At 37.6% G+C, this 18,882-nt stretch overlaps 2 protein-coding genes across 4 annotated transcripts; one reads left to right on the forward strand and one right to left on the reverse strand.

Annotated features, from left to right (window-relative positions):
- The first annotated feature begins 2,459 nt into the window (after positions 1-2,459).
- On the forward strand, positions 2,460-7,634 carry LOC108674079 (akirin-2). The gene is made up of 4 exons (XM_018161982.2): positions 2,460-2,728; positions 3,867-4,108; positions 4,272-4,434; positions 5,533-7,634. Exons 1-4 carry the CDS (start codon positions 2,488-2,490, stop codon positions 5,541-5,543), a joined length of 657 nt encoding a protein of 218 aa, XP_018017471.1. The 5' UTR covers positions 2,460-2,487; the 3' UTR covers positions 5,544-7,634.
- Positions 7,635-7,907: 273 nt separating this feature from the next.
- On the reverse strand, positions 7,908-17,394 carry LOC108674078 (akirin-2). 3 transcript variants are annotated; one of them, XM_018161979.2, is made up of 5 exons: positions 17,273-17,394; positions 10,192-10,438; positions 9,793-10,058; positions 9,316-9,478; positions 7,908-9,047 (listed from the first exon to the last, which is right to left on the reverse strand). In XM_018161979.2, the coding sequence occupies exons 2-5, from the start codon at positions 10,430-10,432 to the stop codon at positions 9,037-9,039; spliced, it is 681 nt and encodes a 226-aa protein (XP_018017468.1). In that variant the 5' UTR covers positions 10,433-10,438; positions 17,273-17,394; the 3' UTR covers positions 7,908-9,036. The 3 variants fall into 3 exon arrangements, with proteins under 3 accessions (XP_018017468.1, XP_018017467.1, XP_018017470.1); XM_018161978.2 differs by having other exon boundaries at positions 17,237-17,394; XM_018161981.2 differs by lacking the exon at positions 17,273-17,394 and adding an exon at positions 10,926-11,046.
- Between the last annotated feature and the right edge of the window lie 1,488 nt (positions 17,395-18,882).

Here is an 18,882-nt window from a genome sequence, read left to right on the forward strand (position 1 = left end):
GGCAGATTGTTTGATTCCCCAACTCCAATACCTTACCAAACCAGCATCCCTGTGATGTTGAGTCTTGCCTCAGCAGGAGTCAGCAATAGAGCTTCCCCTTGCATGTTCCACCAGCTGCAAGCTGTCTGTTATTTGTTCACTGGGTGTTAAGAAGAAATTGGCAAAGGAAATTCACAAAGATTTTTGTCAAGTGTATGGAGAAGAGTGTATTGTACCCAGGTCACATCACCAGTAACAACAAAGTCAAGAAATTCCTCTGCAGTTGTTCCGTGAAAAGCAAGAAATTCTCGAGCCGCTTCAACCTGCTGCCGCTGGTGGTCTGCTGGATGGCATTTTTGGTACCCATCTTGCACAGACTTTTGAATACCAGTAGCTTAAATGTTTAATCAAAATCTTGTCAATTGTGGTTTTGCTGACCTCGGGAATTTTTTAACACAGCTCTTGAACTGTAATCCCTTGATCATCAAGCATTACTGCTTCACCTTTGGCAATTGCTTTGTCAGTAACCAATGGCTACCCTGCATGGGCATCGTCATGGATGTCAGTTTGGCCATTTCAGTCCCTGACCCATCTGCAGACCATCCTGGAGCTCATACACTCTTATCCATACACTTAAAAAAATTTGTGTGAATTTCCTCTGCTGATTTCTTCTAAGTGACCAGGAAGTAAATAACAGACTGCAACTCACAGCTGACAGAAGATGCAAGAGGAAACTCCATTACCGACTCCTGATGAGGCAGTACTAAACGTTGCAGAAATGTTGGCTTGGTAAGGGATTGGAGTTGAGGAATTGAACAACCTGCCTCTGTTGCCTAGGGGAGCATAGAAACAATCATAGCAACGGTGGCTGCCTGCAAAACTTGTTTTACATACACACTTGCTATATAAAATTTTTAGAGAAGAAATAGTTTTGCATTTTTTGAAACCATGTTATTTCTAATTACAAATTATCACTATGTTTTGTTGCAACTCTTATCATTCGGTTATGCTTCTGTGGATTCAATTGCAATTTCAGTATTATTACACAGAAAGATTACTGATCTTTTAAGGGGAGCGTCTACCCCAAAAATTACCTCGGCTATTTACAAATGGATAACTCTGAAACTTGGTACACATATGTAAAATGGAAAAAAAACTTGCATTTTGTTCTTGTGAATTTTTCGAAAAAAATAAAAGAAAACATGAAATTCTTAGAAAACGGTCAAAAAAGGGGGTACTTTTGAAATCTATCTCCTCCTAGGATTTTCAAGCTACAACATCGAGACACATATCATTCGATGCATAAAGACCATATCTATAAAACTGTGTTGGCGTTTTTTGAAATTTTTATTTTTGTGGGTGTAGGACCATTTTTCATAAATTTTTCGGAAATTTTTTGATTTTTTCAATATTTTCCCCACTTTTTACTGAATAAAATCCCAACTATAAAGAAATTAGAAAAATGCAAATGCAACTTTGTAGATATTTTATTTGCAAATCGAATGATATATGTCTCATTGTTGTAGCTTCAAAACTCTAGGAGGAGCAACAAAACTCTTTTCAGGACAGAGCAACAAAGTTATGCGCGCCTTGAAATAGTCACTCAATGTAGCATAGAGACCAAACTACAGGCTTCTGCAGCTTAATTCCACTCAAGGATGCTAGCAGCAACTTGCAGCACACCTCTCCGTACAAAACAAACAGGGTAACTGAGCCTTGATGCCAGATACACCAATATATGTAGTCTTAGCGAGTGAATTACCTCCCATCTATTTTGTGAAGGAACTCCACCCCCGCCCCTCTTTAAGGAGAAGCCGTGTACATAAAAATTCACGTTCATTGATTGCAGTAGTACTGTTGAAAAGCTCAGAATGTCAGCTTCAAAACAAGACTAAGCATGTAACTGCAGTACAACTCAAGTAGAAACTATATTTAAAATGCTCAGTGTAATCTAATTAGTGAAGGAACTCTCCCACCCGCCCCCCTTTAAAGAGCCGTCATGTAAGTAAAAATTTACATACAGAGATGGCAGTGGTACCGTTGGATAGGGCAGAATGCCAGCTTTAAAATGAGTATAAAAACCGAAAAAGTGAAAATTTTCAATTTTAGGGTAGACGCTCCTAACATGAATTGCATTTTCCACAGCTTTGATCTGCAGATATTTAAGCTTTCATCTCCTTTCCTAAGTTTGAAGTTAACCTATTCTGCTATTCTATGCAAAGGCTTTATTTAATTCTTGGTATTTTTTCTGTGACCTTATTTGGTGTTCCTATGGTTATTTCAAAAGTATTGATGGAGTTGCTCATATCAATGTGGGTTTAATCCATTGCCCATCTGCCACAAAATCTGTGCATTTTCAAGCTTTGTTTCTTATACAATGATAAGTAACTTGATGAATTAAATTTTCAGAGTGTGAGACTGGAAAGATATATAATCAATTGATAACTTAGATTTTTCTCTGCAAGTTGTTTCTTAAACAAATATCCATTTTTTTCAATACAGTGAAAGATGGCGTGTGTGACTTTGAAGCGTCCCTTGGAGTTTGATCCAATTCACAGCTCTCCAGGAGGCTCTAGCTGCTCTCCAAGACCGCACAAAAGACGGAGATGTTTGCCCATGTGCATTCCTGCCTCTCAGGTCAACTCCCCCACCACCAGCTCATTCAATGCCTCGTCTTTTGCTGCTTTGCCTTCATCCCATTCTGCAACCCGGTCTCCATTTGTTAATGCAGCTCCTGCATTACTGCAAGGTAACATTCATCTTCCATCATTAGTTAAAGCATTAATATGTATAAAGTACATGCTAAATCCTAGAATTTGATTTTGGTTCATAGGACATGATTTAGGAGAAACTATTATTCAGCTCTTTTGAGAAATTTACTTTTTAATTTTGAATTTTGTGTTAATCACTACCTAACCCAGTTGTAAATATTGAAGCTCAAATTTATTCTTCAAGATGGAATTGTCGTAAGGAAGTTACTTGTTGCACATGTTTTTCATCTTGAATGTTGAAATTGTTGATACTACATTTAGGTCAGAATTATAATTGTCTACATTTGGCTTTTTAATGCTTTTAATTTTTATGATTTACAACAATTCAGTTTTTTAACACGTTTTTCTTAGCTTAGCTTCGCGTTTGTTTGTTTGTTTGTTTATTTGTTTGTTTGTTGTTAACATTGACAACGAAAATTAGCCCACTTCTGATTCCCCGAGAGATCTGAAATTCGGCATGCAGGCTATTTTCGCCTAACAATTTCAGATACAATCATAAAAACTAGTAATTATATAGGCGCTAACGCTGCGTATCATCGATACGTACGTCCAGTCATACTTAATCAAGTCTTATTTAATCGTTTTTCTTGTGGACTAAAAAGTAGAAAATAAAATACTTAAAAAAACTTTTTAAAAAACACGTTTTTCGTGTGGACTAAAAAGTAGAAAATAAATTATGGTTCGCCCCAAAAAAACGTGGGTCGGGCTGTACGTTCACCATCAAATTTCCAAAATTTAAGTGTGGTGTGCTTTTCGCTTTAATCATGAATCTGCCCGACACACGTTTTTTTGGGGCGAACCATAATTTATTTTCTACTTTTTAGTCCACACGAAAAACGTGTTTTTTAAAAAGTTTTTTTAAGTATTTTATTTTAGTTTTTTTGCTCTACAACATTTTGATTACTTTTATTTTGTATGCAAGTTTGAAATAATCCAGATTGTTTACCAACTGGCTCATTTGCATATCAATGTATATATACATTAGATGTAAAAATATGATAAAAAAACTCTCCATTTAGCTCCCAATATACAGAAATGCCCACCTGTCCCATGGCATCTAAATTACTTACGAGTATTGGTCATATGCATGCATACTAAGTGATAATTTTTTCTCAGGTGATATTGCCCAGTATGTGCGTGAGGAGATCAGGCGACTGAAACGCCGACGTTTGCTCCCTGACAATAGACAGCGCGCAACAATTGTGCGAGCTTCAATGGATGATGAAGACTCTTCACCCTCACAATCTCCTCCCCGCACCACTTCTCCCCCTCTTAATCATTCTCTTCTAGCTACTCCAGCACTCACCACTGCTGCCTCTCCAGCCTCTAAAGATAAAGCACTCTTTACCTTCAAGCAGGTTGGCTTCATTGTTTCTGTATCAAGAACTGCAATCAAATTTTTCTCAGTATTGTTATCTGCATAATTTTATTTTCATTTGGATTAGATTGTTAATGAAAATTTGAAAGTTGAGTGTAAGTTGAAAATGATTATTCTTCTTTTTATCTATTAACTGTTCACAGGTCCAACAGCTTTGCGAGCAGCTGCTGAAGGAGAGGGAGAAGAGCATCAGAGAGCATTACGACTCGGTGCTTGCTCACGAGTTGGCTGAGCAGTACAGTAAATGTGTGCGCTTTACCACTGAACAAATTCACCAACAGCTCGCCAAACACGACCTCCCATCTTGTAAGTTACCTTTTTAAGCATTTGCTTGTGTTGCTACAGTCTAATGACAAACATTTACTATATCAATTTGTTCCTCATGACAGCAATTAATCCCATTCTGATATAGTTTCAACTAACAATTATATTCAGATAATAAGAGAACAGGAGGCCATAATTTTCATGCGTGTGCATATAATATCCACGTGACTTATCATGAAGCAAGGTTGAAAGAACTACTTGCACATCTTATCTTTTTTTTATTATTGCAATATGTACTTGTATAACCATCATCACTATGAAAATACGACAAATATATACGTATTATATACAGAGGCCCTAGTCAGGTCATTAGTACTACTCTCATTTACCAATAAAATCATTTTGATATTGTCTGGGACTCATTCGCCTCGGTATTGTCCCAGAATTCCTGATTTTTATCGCGAATCTCTTTGTCTCGAGTACAAAAAAGTTCCTAACACAGTAGTTTACTTTTTATGACCGTTTTAACGGCCGTATCAGTATAGAATAGAAGTTTTTGGCTGAAACAGTGCAATTATGGAAAATGGGCATTAATGATAACAACTTCAGTGAAATATGGCGCAGGAAAATTCTGGCAAGAGTACCTAGTTGTTTGAATGTTACCCAAACATAAGAAATTATCAATGGACAATTTTATATCAGTTGTAGACACATTTTTTAGAGAATTTCCACTGCTAAGTTGATGAAATGGGATTTGTAGCTAAATAAATTTGTAAAAACTCATAAATGGTACTTTGATTTGGGAGTGAATGATCAAGCTAAGTGCCAGAATCAAACCCATGAAAAATAGTAAGTCATTAGTTCTCGTACAAATTTTTTTCTGTGTTCAGACCATATTATGTTAGATGAGTGAGTATATATCATGAATGATATATCATGACAGTCATTAAAGTATACTTCAAAATCCAAGTTTAAGCCTCAAGAAGACACCTTTCTTGGAATCACTTGATAGCGTTTACGATGTTAACTGGTCCCAATAGTAGAAATAACCAAGTGTACAGTGTTTGATTTCACAATTCATTTTTGCTTTCAATTCATCTTTCCTCTACCTCGCTATAATAATGATTTCATTCGTCTCAGATATGTCGTAAGACGTGGAACGCCGGTATGGGGGACAACCTCCATTCCTCTAGTGCCAGCAGCCGCAGTGGTCTAGTCTGACGATCTGGCAGTGCTTCTCTTCGCCAGCAGTTAACTTAACTAAGATGATACTTAATCTCCGGTTCCCTCTCTCTACGCAATCTCGAGCAGATGCTAAATCTTAATTTCCACGTATCAGCGTAATCTCGAGCAGATGCTAAGTCGCCGTTTCCCTGTCAATATAATCTCGAGCAGATGCTAAATCAACGTTTCCCTGTCAATATAATCTCGAGCAGATGCTAAGTCAACGTTTCCCTGTCAATATAATCTCGAGCAGATGCTAAATCAACGTTTTTCTGTCAATATAATCTCGAGCAGATGCTTAATCGCCGTTTCTCAATTAATATAATCTCGAGCATATAAGTCTCCGTTTCCGTCATAGTATCATAACTTGGCTATGCTCTCGATTAACTTGTAATCCTCCAAGTGGATCCCATTCACATATGATGTTTGGTTCATGGAAGTATGTCCATTTATTATTCTTTTTCATATCGAGGCCATATCACATTCAACGATTTGATGCCAGGTTATACTTGTTCATGTTTCCAGTTTATTTAGAACCAAGTGTACCCTCAAAAGTTGAGCCACTTTTTTTTTACCCTTTTCTGACTTGCTGCTTAACAAGCTGACACCCGCGTGAGACAGGGTCAACCTTTTTTCATAGTTTGCTCTCTAATTTTCTCTCAGATTCCGCTCTATTTAGAATGTTTACGAGAGTAGACATGTACCCCAGCTTTGGATATGCCGTGATGTAGTAAATGTTGGTGCCAATCTTTTATAATTGGGCGTAACTGCCAATGTTATGATGACCATTACTCGCCCTCATTCTGTGATCCCAAGGCAGTACTCAGGATGCGACTTGTGATCAGTGAATGGCGATTTCGCCTCGCCTTAAAATGTGTGCTATTCTTCCATGAAGAATTTTGCTTAGTACACGTGTACGGTAGTATCGTTTATAGGTATAATTTATTGTTCATTTTATATTTTTAGTTGAGTGTTACAGACGTATTTGGTCTTAAGGTCAATTGGTTGGCAGACGGAGAGGTAAAAATTTAAGAAAGCAGCCGACCATTTCTCAGCTTTTCTATGACTTGTTTCAATTCGAAGCCATGTTTTCCTCATCTGCAAAAATTTTTCCGTTACCAAGTAGACTTGATAATCTTTTATGTTAGCTAGACCATGTAATGAACTACTGAATCGTTGCTCAGTCTTTATAATTAGGAAGAAGTCAACTTTCTCCGATAATAACGTTTATAAAGAAAGTGCAGCTCCCTACTTGCCTTTTTCGGAATATTGCGTAGGGCATCTGCAGCGTCGATTAATAATTACGCCCGTGTGGTCCTGGATGTAAATAGTAGATTATTATTAGTGCGTGCGTTTTTAAGTATCAATGTGTTAATGCATAGGTTTCTCTTTAACTATATATTTCACTGTGGACATGAATTACGCACGTTATGCATGCCGTCTTTTACTGTAATACTCCATTAGTTCTTATGTATTATGCGTTACTCTAGCCTTTGTTATGCGGTATTTTCATTCTTGATTAATCCTTACTGCAAACTAGAATCGTAATCTAGTAACAACTATAAGTTTTGTTTCATGTGTATTTTTTTGCATACTTGTATGTGATACATGCTTGCAGATCCAGATTGGAAGAAGCAAAGTTAGGAACGTGAAACTTTGAACCAACTCAATTGTAAAGGACGTAACAATATGTATTATAAAATTCCTCTTCTGCTTCAGAAAACCGTGTCAGTTCAGTATTACTCTGGAAATACTGAATTTATTCTTTCGAATGCACAGGAAAATGGAAACTTGCTGCGACAGCCTTGAAGTGCTATTTCACATGGTGTTCTAGTGATGAACGTTTGCCAAAATGAACCCAATGTTAAAGTCAGAAATCCTTTTTTGTCAATTCTTGAATCTATTCACTAAATAATATATGGTTCTTCATCTCATAAAGGAACCTCGTGAACCGATGCTTGCACATGAGTTCGCTGTCGCCTCGTCGTTCAGCAGGGTAATAAAACTTTTTTCGCCATCCTGAGTTTTTCCGTCCCCATAACTGCACCACCGAGAGCAATTCAAATATGTCAAGATCTATAGAACTAAATTCATTTCAACCTAGTTCGTCACTTGATTTACTCTCCTCACCATTGATAGAGGTGTGGAGCTACAAAATTTACTCTGCACCTTGTTGATTATGCATTGGTCATTAGCGATTTGATAATTCACTTTCTTTTGGAGCCTTTCTCAACTTTTCCCTCTCAGAGCTATAATTTTTACTAAGCCCCGTGAAGAGTAAAGCATACATCTTTCTGGTAACATGTGTAACATTCATTTTCAGACACGTAATCGTAGTTTCCATGGCTGATGACGATTCTAGTCACCACAATTCTATCCTACAAATAGAAACTTTAAAACGCCTTTAGATACATCATCTAGTGAATATGTCCTGGCAAATCAATCCTCAATTCACCTCTAAGATAATCGCACGCGAGTATAATGTGCTGAACATGTATAATGAATGATTAAGCCATGCAATTCCACCAGGTTATGGGGATTTAATTGTAAAACTTTGATCGGCATTTTTTTCAAAGATTTTCTCTCGCAGCTTAAAATACTCAATTCTTTACTTGCTTCTGCTTATTCCAAAATGAATGAATACACTTTTCTCTAGTTGAAAGCACATAATTGACAGCAGTAAAATGAAATGAATCTACAGCACGCGTCTCAAATTTAGGTCTCCCGCAAAGCTCCATGCATCTGTGTTCAAATTGCAGTTTTGTACCGGCAATTCATGGGGACTTAGAATTTTATATTTGCAATTAAGGTCAACAAGTGGCCAAAATATTGTTCTATATATACGCCCAAGTATTCGTCGCCTCCAAATTTCACTTGATAGCTGGAACCATAATACGTTCAAAAGAACGAGTCTTCCGTACATAAACCCGTACATCAATAAATAAAAAAAGATCAAGTTACAGGAAAAGAACAAAGGTGAGTTAATAGCTACATATTCATACAACGTTCATAGACGAAAATTTGAATAACAACTCATCAAAAGAAGTGAAGATCTTCCCAAAAACTAGGCAGGTCATTGGCCGAGTATTGTGAGCTGCCGCACGCACAAGTCTTGATCCGTGGGATGTCTAACCTACTTTATATTAGTATACACAATTTTATACAACTGAGATAAGGCATAATAGAATCAAAATCTTAATATTAAGCAATTAATTATGAACACAAATTAAGGCATAGTTGGAGCAAATTTTCGTTCACTTGATACACAAGGCATGGCAAGGAAGCGAACTAGTCTTCTCTTTCACGATCCTGAGGCAGAATTACATCGCCTACAATTCGCTTTAAAAGCGATCCAGGCTTCTAAAACTCCTGTTGAGAGCCCAAAAGCCGCTGTTCTCCATGCGCGAACTTGAAGGCACTTCAAGATAAGTCTGAAGAATAAAAACCCTCAGAATTAACACAAGTCGGAATGTCATATATATATGATGCAATAACTTTCATCAAAACTAATAGACATGCCCATGTGGGAGAAAGTTTATGAACAATTTCATTGAACAAAATATGATGATGCAGTCGGTCGGTTTGAGAAGCCATTTAGTCATTTGTATAATGCTGGAAAAATTTATGAATATTATTTCGGCTGTTGATAGAAAAATTAGATTCAAATATCTATCAAATGAGAGCTAATAATGTACTCACAAGTCGGTCGGTGTTGCTGCGGGAAGGCAGGTTGTAGTTGGTCAGCTGTGAAGCGCACAAAACAATCGTACTGCTCAGCTTTTCTTTGTGACAAAACTTTCTCGTATTCTTCTCTTATGGCGCCCTCGCGTTCACGCAGCAACTGCGAACACAGGTGCACCACCTGTTCCAAAAACCAGTGAGCTGTGCTATTTTTTGAAACAAAATTATTTTTGGTTCAAGTCAACTATTTCTTCCTAGTATAATAATAAATGGAAAGACGCGTACAAAATTTCCCTTAAAAAAACACACCATGGTAGTAACATCAAAATTTCAATTCTCTCTTCCTTCCTTCCTTGCCTCCATCTCTAAACATAACTACACCATTCTTATATATATGACGGTTATCAAACCAGCCATGCATAGGTAAAGCATCACGAACTAAATTATCGATTCCTCACAAATTGACTGATGATAACTCGACTTGAATGCACTCACTTGTTTGAATGTGAAGAGTGGTTTATTTTTGATAGATGGAGGAGCCTCGGATGAGGGAGATGAAGGAAGGAGAGTTGAAGAAGAGGAACACGGCAGAGGAGGTGACGTAATTCGGGGAGGAGAATCTGACGGTGAGGAAGAGGAGTCTCTAGTGCTCTCCTCATCTGTGTTAGCCAGCGAACTGTAGGTGTGTTGCGAAACACCCTGAAGCAAACGCCGGCGCTTCAGTCTTCTGATCTCTTCTCGCACATACTGAGCAATATCACCTGAAAAATACAAATTTTAACCTCTCTGAACAATTACACCCATATTACACTGCAATGTAGGCATATTCAATATATTAATTTCTCAAGAATCACGCAAATACATAACCAAGAACAAGGACTGAATGACACAGACCTTGCAAAAGAGCAGGAGCAGCATTGGCAAAGGGAGATGGTACGGCAGTGGATGAAGAAGGCAGAGAGGCAAAAGACGAGGCATTGAATGAGCTGGTTGTGGCGGTGTTGACCTGGGAGGCAGGAATGCACATGGGCAAACATCTCCGTCTTTTGTGCGGTCTTGGAGAGCAGCTAGAGCCTCCTGGAGAGCTGTGAATTGGATCAAACTCCAAGGGACGCTTCAAAGTCACACATGCCATTTTATCCTGAAATAAAGAGAAAGTTATATTTAAAAACAGGTAAAAAACAAAGTTAAAAATATTACTTGCCTTAAAATTAACTTAAGCTCAAGAATTTACCTTGTTGATTACTTAATTGCAAGACATTTATCACCTGGCAATATAAAAAAACTTGAAAATACAATGCTAGCTCCACTGCTTGGCAATGGATTAAAATGCATCTTAACAAGTGCCTCCAGCATTTTTTTCAAACAAAAAACAAGATGGAAACAAACAAATACTGTTGAGGTGAAACCACTTGAACACGATAAATTAGGTGCTCATAAAACAGCAAAGATGGCTAAATTTTTATTTTATTTTAAATTTTATAGGCTAAATTTTAACTTACAAAGGGATAAGAACAAAGCAGCAAACCAGAGATTTTTTAAACTTAGTTCATTTTTAATTTCCTTTATCTACTAAACATTTAAATTAATTTTTTATGCATGATAATTCTAGTATCCATGATACTTACTTGTCTACTTATAGGACTTAAAAATGAACTTGAAGATGGGCAAAAAAAAAAATATTCTCCTTTGCCACTATGGCAGAGGGAAATCCAGCATATTTGAATATCAAAGCTATGGCAAAATGCGTTTCATCTCATCACTACGGTATATAGAATCCTTCCAATTAATATTAAAATATCATATTTGTTACCCAGTTTATCAAAATAGGTCAATTAAATGTGCTGTCCTTTACAATATATAACTATAATAGTTTTTTCTCAATTGTGGAAAAATTTATACACGTCACATTGAAATTTTTATATAAATATCGGCCTATGAGTGCTATGACTAATGAATGATTACAATAAATTTCAGGCTTTGATAGCTATCCATCTAACATGTTCCTGCATATCTGGATTTCATCACTAATACCTTTTTGCAGAAGGCTTTGAGTGGTTGCTGCTTTAATTTTTATAAAGGACAGAACTTTTGTTTATTGATTCCTTGTAGTCAATAATCAGCTTGTCTGTTTGTGTGAACACAATTAATCTTAAAAAAGAAGTTTACCTACAAAATTACAATTTGAATGTATGTTATTAAGAATAAAATATTGTGTTTGGTACACTGGTGTACGTTTATCAAATGAAGCAGTAAAAAATCTATGTTGGTTACACCACTACAAATACAGGCATGGATTATATCTACTTGGCGAGCTGTGACTGGATTTTTCAAGCCGTGGTTTTATGGGCTTGCCAGCCATGATCCCATTTCTTTGACTTTGAGCCATGAATTCCATATCTTGGCCGTGAAAAGCCATTTACAAGCCGCAACCTTATTATTTACAAAGTCCCATGCACGTGTTACCCAGGGTGTGTACTGGTATTTAGAAAAAAATTCCATGACTTTTCCATGACTCTCCATGACCATCAATATAATTTTCCAAGACTCTTAAACAACAGGTTTAGCATGACTGAAAGACTAACCGTGCATATTCTATTATCTCGTACAGTTGATAAATAGCAAATGGGTAAATGCATAAAGCAGGAAGACACAGAGGAACAAAAATGACACATATCTGTAAATCAAGTCCACACTGGTATTATTATGAATTCAATAGTGTCAAATCACAGCAAATATTGAGTAATGCACACAAGATTGTCCATGATAATGTCAATACAGTTCAGAACACTCTTCAACACCACTACCCTAACATTCAACTGGCAGCTATTTCATCAACTTTTTCTTTTATGTTCAGTTCAAGAGTGTCTAGCTATGTTTTCAAAGATCGCCTCATGGCATTGAACTTTGCGATAATTTTCAAATCCCCCTTTCTCTCCATTGCTTCTGCATATCCATCTGCTGCATGCTCAAGCGCCTTGAGGCCCTACTCCGTACGCCTTTTTTCCTTATTCTTTTTCAGTTCATCTAGCTCATCCAACAAATCCTTCCTCTTCTGGGTTTTCTAGGCCTTTGCATTCTGCTCTTTCTCTTCTGCCAAATAAGTATTGTAGGCTGTTTGGCACTGCCAGCTGCAAGCAGCATCTTCTTGGTGATGGTCATCTTGTCCAGGCCACCAACATGTGCAACATGATCAACCACAGCATGCAGGGCAACCACTGTTTGCTCTTTCATGATGTGCATTATGATTTCCTTGCTGAACGAAAACCCTTTCAACTGAGGCTTGGCCATGAGACAGGAGCATTAGCATCTGCACTACATTCCAGAGCTTCTTGTAGGTGCTCTTCAACAGAATGGCATGCCAAAAAGTGTCCAGTCGATCAGAAGTTGAAAATAATTGAAACTGTGTTTTAAACTGGGCATTCAGTTCACTGCTATGTTGTGATTCATCTGTAAAGTTGCGCATCTCATTGCACAACATCATCCACATCTGTGTTAGGGAATCTCTTGGCATCAACAAGCAAAGGAGACAGTTCTTCAACTGTGTCTTGTCAGATTCCTTACACTCCCTCCTGATGAAGACTTAGGGCACCAGCCATCTCAGGTTCCTACCAAGGCCATACCTGATAGGGCTCTTGTCCAGTAGATTTTGGACTACAGCCTGCATGAAGTCCTGCGCTTGTGTCATGAATAGAATAGAAGGGTCGGCACTGAAGAAATAGGCCCATGGTGTGTTGTCAATTCTTGTACTTTTCACGACTTGATTCACTAGGGATCCGGCCTTTGGAACCCAATATTTCATAGCATAAGACAATTGATTGAGATAGCTGCTGGACTTATTGCTTGGTCCGTAAGGCGCTAGGCATTTCAAGACTGAAGATATGATCCTACATAGCAAATATGATCCTGCATATATGAGAGCTTGCAGTGCACTTGCCTTCTTGCCTGCAAGCTGTTGTTTATCCCGGTCTGTGCCATGTAACCAACCTTATTGGTTGGTAAGGTAACCTAGGCATGTAATCAACCTTATTGAGGGAAATCAAAATGCCTTTTGTTCCATGACTTTCCATGACCTGAAATGAACTCCAATGACTTTCCAGGCCTGGAAAATGAGAAAAATCAAATTTCATGACTTTCCAGGTTTTCCATGACTGGTACACACCCTGGTTACCCCACATCTCTAATTTAATCCTAAAAACAGTCACTAACATTTGTCTTCACTTAAGCAGCAACTGAACAAGTGATAATGCAGTCTGATGTGACCGCAACTACGTGATTGTCAAGGAAACATTATGGGTTGACATGTCATCATGTTCTGCATGTTATTTTGGCAGGAGCACTGATGTTTATATACTGCGGACTGTGGAAGTTGAAAGTTTTATGAAACGACATGTTTATGAAATGCAAACCACAATTTTTTCAATCAAACGACAATTACTGACATTTGAGCTGCAACATTTCATACCCACTGAAATTATATAATATTAGATCCACAATATTTCAGAAAAAAATCGAATTTTCCAGCCCTGTAACACATATGGTCCAATATTTGGAGAATGTGTAAACTGTAATGTGTTAACTATCAAGCAAAATTACACAATGTTAAGAAACCTGCTTTTGCAATCCATCTAAAAAGAGCTATAATTAGTATATATATAAATGCCAAATAGATTAGCACACAAGTTGAAAATGAAGAGAAACGTTAATTGCAATTATTACATCACTTACATCTAACACCAAATTATTAATTTGTGAAACTATTTGTGCACTAACTTATGAAATTTATTACACTACAAATTAATGACATGACATAAATTGTCAAAATCCAAGAAAAAAAAGAGCATCACAAAAATCATGATATAGGGTAAATGCGGTATATTCCGACATCGCGGGTAATTCTGAGCTCTCTAGTTTTTCCTTTATATTAAGCTTTGCCTTAGTTCCACGCATTTGTTGATGATTGAAATAGTGACGTCATACCATTGCGGGCCAAACTATTGCCAAAACACTAGGTTTGGGCTGTCTGGTGGGAAAATGTTGAGATCCAAAGAGAGACTGTGCATGCCACCCAGTGACATCATCAAAAAATGTGTCAAAGTTGATAGTTGACCTTGCTCTACCAAATACAGCAATCCCTTGATTAACACGGTTTTGAATACCGCGGTTTTGATTAACGCAGAAAAAAATGTGCGACCTACCCTTAATCTACGCGGTGCCAGTTTTGATTAGCGCGACTTTTTTTCACAACGCATCATTTTCCCGCCTCTAGCCAGTTGCGACCTACCCTTAATCTACGCGGTGCCAGTTTTGATTAGCGCGACTTTTTTTTCACAACGCATCATTTTCCCGCCTCTAGCCAGAGGTGTTACGTTCATAACAAAAGTGTTACTTTTTGCTTATTAGATCTTATGTTGTTACTTTTGTTACGACTTTTGGAAAAATTCTCCAAATGTTGTTACTTTATGAATTTCAGCTAATAATTCTTTAAATAAGGTCCCGTTCCGTAGGCACTCGTGCTGACTACAGAGTCGGTTTAACCGCGCCTTGTCTCGTTCATAACTCGAATGATCGAGTTCGGCAACGTTCGCCGGTAAGTGCGCCATGCCGGTGCTCTAGCCCTTTAAGCCCTGGTGTGACGAATTCGTCACACAGAAAATAAAAGCTTCTACCGAGAGTAATTACATGTTTGGAGTCTAGTCGCGAGTGTGATGGTAGCGTCACATGTTGTGAACTCGTTCGAACGACGTTCGATGGAGTAGGCGCGTCGCTACTGCCAGTTTAACACAAAGACTGCGCGTGATCTGAAAAGTAATTCAGATTGTTTTTTCACTTTCAAAACATAATTCAGTGCGTAAAGGGCTAGCTACTCGTTAGCCTTCAACTGGTCAAGATCGCTGCCATATCTACTGCTCACTTTTATCAAACTACATAATTTTCATTTCCTTTGCTATTTTTGAGGATTCATTATAATTATTCCCATATATTTTTAAGTTTGATTAGCGCGGTTTTGCTTAACACGGTAAAACTCGGGGATTTATTAACCGCGTTAATCAAGGGATTGCTGTAGTGATAAACTGTTTGTGTAGAAAGAATATTATGGTTTGAGACTTTTAAATACGTCTGTGAATATATTAGGAATCCTTTAAGTATACTTGTATTTGCTGATTTCAAGTGGTAAATAGATTAATAGATGATCAAGTTAAGAAACGGATTTGACACATAAAAACTAATTCCAACACAACTTGAATTGGACACACACAGCTTGTTCCAACTCCAAGCTGTGTGCAAAAATTAAAATTTCCTTAATTAAAAGCATAATAGCTGTTAATTAAAAGCCTAATTAAGTAGTGTTCAATATTCAATAGTGTTCTAATTCAAAGCCGTGTCATATCCCAATACAGCTCACACAGCGATCAGAATTCGAACACAAGGATGTCAAAATTACGTATTAGTAGAGTTTGAAGCGCTGCCGGAATTCGTCTCACAATGTGCCGAATTTAGTCACACACTGCGTCGGAATGTAGGGATTTGGTAGGTTTGCATTCTAAAGGCTTTTACATAAATATGGCAACAGTTTGTGACGTTTCATTGTTGCTGGCGCATAGTGCAGCGTTTTGAGAGGCACGTAAAGCAAACAGGAATCGAGTAACGCACGCAGTTATTTTTTATAGTTTTTCATTTCTCGATGCGTCCTTAATGTGTCTGAATATACTGCGTTCACCCTAGGTAGTCAAATAAGATAAGAACTTGTCTAAATTACTAACTTACAAAGGTACATACAATGGTACAATCGTACATCACGTTATATTGACAAACCAGAGATTTTTTAGACTCAATTCATTTTTAATTTCCTCATTTACTCAAGACTTAAACCAATTTCTTATGCAAGATAATGCTGGCATCCATTATACTTTACTGGTCTACTTACTTATAGGACTCAAAAATGAACTTGAGGGAGAGTCTAAAAAACTCTCTGCTTTGCCACTATGCATCACGTTACACCGTGTAACATACCACAAGTTGTGTTACAGCCTACAGGCTAGGTACATGACCTGATGACCCAAAGCAAGGTGGAAGTCTTGGAACAACACTAAATCATAAATGTACATAGGTACCACAAGTTGTCTCTTTAAATTAATTATTCTCCCCAAAATCACAATTAGAATAGAATAGAAGTGTTATGAATTATTCAATATTCTTTATTGGTAATTCATTGTGGGGACAGTGGCAAAGCAGTTTTTTTTTCTTTTTGTCTCTTCCTCCTGTTCAATTTTGAGTCCTGTCAGTAGATCAGCAGTGTCAATGTGTCATGCCTCATCATCATGATATCATCATCATCCCCCCTTGTTTGCTTCCATGCTTCTCCTTGTACTAGTCCTCTCTCCCTCGTTTCTAAGGCTCATGTCATGGTCATGGATAACAGCAATTTCCCTACACAAAATATTAGGTACTTTAAATCTTAAGTAAAGAAGAGAATCATAAAAGAATGAATTTTAAAAAAAATTTGGTTTGCCACTATGCTGGTATGGTCAGGTGCAGACCTTTAATAGAAAATATTTCAGTTTTGGTGATCAAAAATAGCCATTATAATATGATATAACTGCCTTTCCCTCTGATTTGCTCTCAGCCTCTCAAGTCATTTAGGTACGACAATAGTCACCATGACAGAAAATCAAATAGCTAAGTGACCTTCAAATTATAACCGATAATTCAGAGCTCACGTGCAACTAATATAAAGATGGTAATTGTAAAAGTAATTCTATATGATTGAATTTCTAGAAAATGTTATGTTAGCCAGAAAATTTGATTAAAAATAGGTTATAATTCATACGCTACGTTCGTGTCAGTGGACCGAGTGGAGTACATCACGGAACACTGTCACTGGAAAATATAATTTTCAGTAATCAACCGTACCGTATAATAAAAAGAATAATATTACCTCAAGCAAACCCAAATGGTTTATCTACACACATATAATTCGAATTCAGAACGTAGACGCCCGATTCAGCTGACGCCCGAAGGTCCTTCGTTAGTTAATACTTGATCTCAACGGTCATCGGTCCTACTCGTGTCTGCGAGACAGCGAATCTACTTCTTCAGAATAACTAAACATGGCAAGTCGCTCAGATTTTAATTGATGAACTCAAACATTTATAATCGAATATGTAACGATACTTAACCATTGCAATTAGAAATTTAGTATCTAAAACAATTCGATTGTATTTCAAAGCTTAGCAAGTAAATCATAAATATTCTTCGAGTTTCCATTATTTAGTTTATCCAAAAGTAACAGTTAGGTAACACTAATAACGCCGTTGAAAGTCATTTGTTACCAGTTATTACCTCCATGATTCCAAACACAAAATTGTTTTAAATTTAAAAATAAAGTTATAATGAAGCTTCAGAAGTTGATTGAAAGCTTAGAAGACAAATTTTTAGCGCTAAAAAGCGCCAATAACAACGACTATTTGGCGACCATGTAAATTATTTCTACTTGTGATTAGGAAGGTTGTGAAACGATCCAACGGTACATTATTATTATTATTACTATCGTCGGTAGACTCGATACGAGTGACTGAATCGACATTTTACATTGCAGTTAACATTTTTAATTTTTGCGACGATTACTAAACAATTACATGAAGTTATATCCTTTAATCTTTATGTTGTAATTGTTTTAATTAAGATTCGAATTATCTGCGTCCACAAATTCTATTTTCAATGAATCGCAGCACGTTTCAACAAATTCATTACCTTAACCTATTGCCTTAACCTTAACCTTAACCTATTATTGCCTTAACCTTAACCTATTAACCTAAAACAAATTGCTGAAATGGAGGAGAGGAACAAACGTAAAACTAACCTTTTGATTTTCAGTATCGAGGAGGTTTTGAAAGACACTGTCGAGGAACGGAAAGCAGAAGACAGGGAGCGAGTGAAGCAGATACTGGGCGGCATCAACGGCCCACATCAACCAAGGGAGGTGAGAAGGTTGGGAGCACCGCCGCGGAAGGAAGAGCAGAAGCAAGGCAATCTGAATAGACCAAGGCCAGTCAGGTTGTCCTTCGGCTCGGAAGCAGAGAGGGATGACACACTGAAGGCCTTCAGACTTGCTACCAAGGATGCAGACAATGCTCTAGCCAAGAGAGTTTCAATGCGGAGGGACATGACACCCCAAGAAAGGGAAGAGGACAAAATGCTTTTTTTAGAGCTGAAGCACAGGAGGGAGCGGGCGAGAGCGGACGGGGACGATCAAGCAGTCTGGATCAGACGGAGGGGCGCGGTAGTCAATGTGGGCAAGTACCCAACCCAATCGCCAAGCCGAAATCAGGGCAACTCCTAGCAAGGGATGATCCCAATGTACATAGCTTTAAAATCAAGACAGATCCATTGCAAGACAAGGCTGAACACAATAGGCAGTGCATATATTTATACAGTAATGTGGACTCGCTCAGTAATAAGAAGTCGGAGCTGGAAGCCATGGTCGATCTGTACAAGCCTACTTTCGTCGGCTTAACTGAAGTGAAGCCTAAAAACTCTAGATTCTCCATGCAGGAATGCGAGCTCAGCCTACCGGGATATGAA

Source organism: Hyalella azteca, unplaced genomic scaffold (assembly GCF_000764305.2).
Source record: "Hyalella azteca isolate HAZT.00-mixed unplaced genomic scaffold, Hazt_2.0.2 contig1289, whole genome shotgun sequence".
NCBI classification, from domain to species: Eukaryota; Metazoa; Arthropoda; class Malacostraca; order Amphipoda; family Hyalellidae; genus Hyalella; species Hyalella azteca.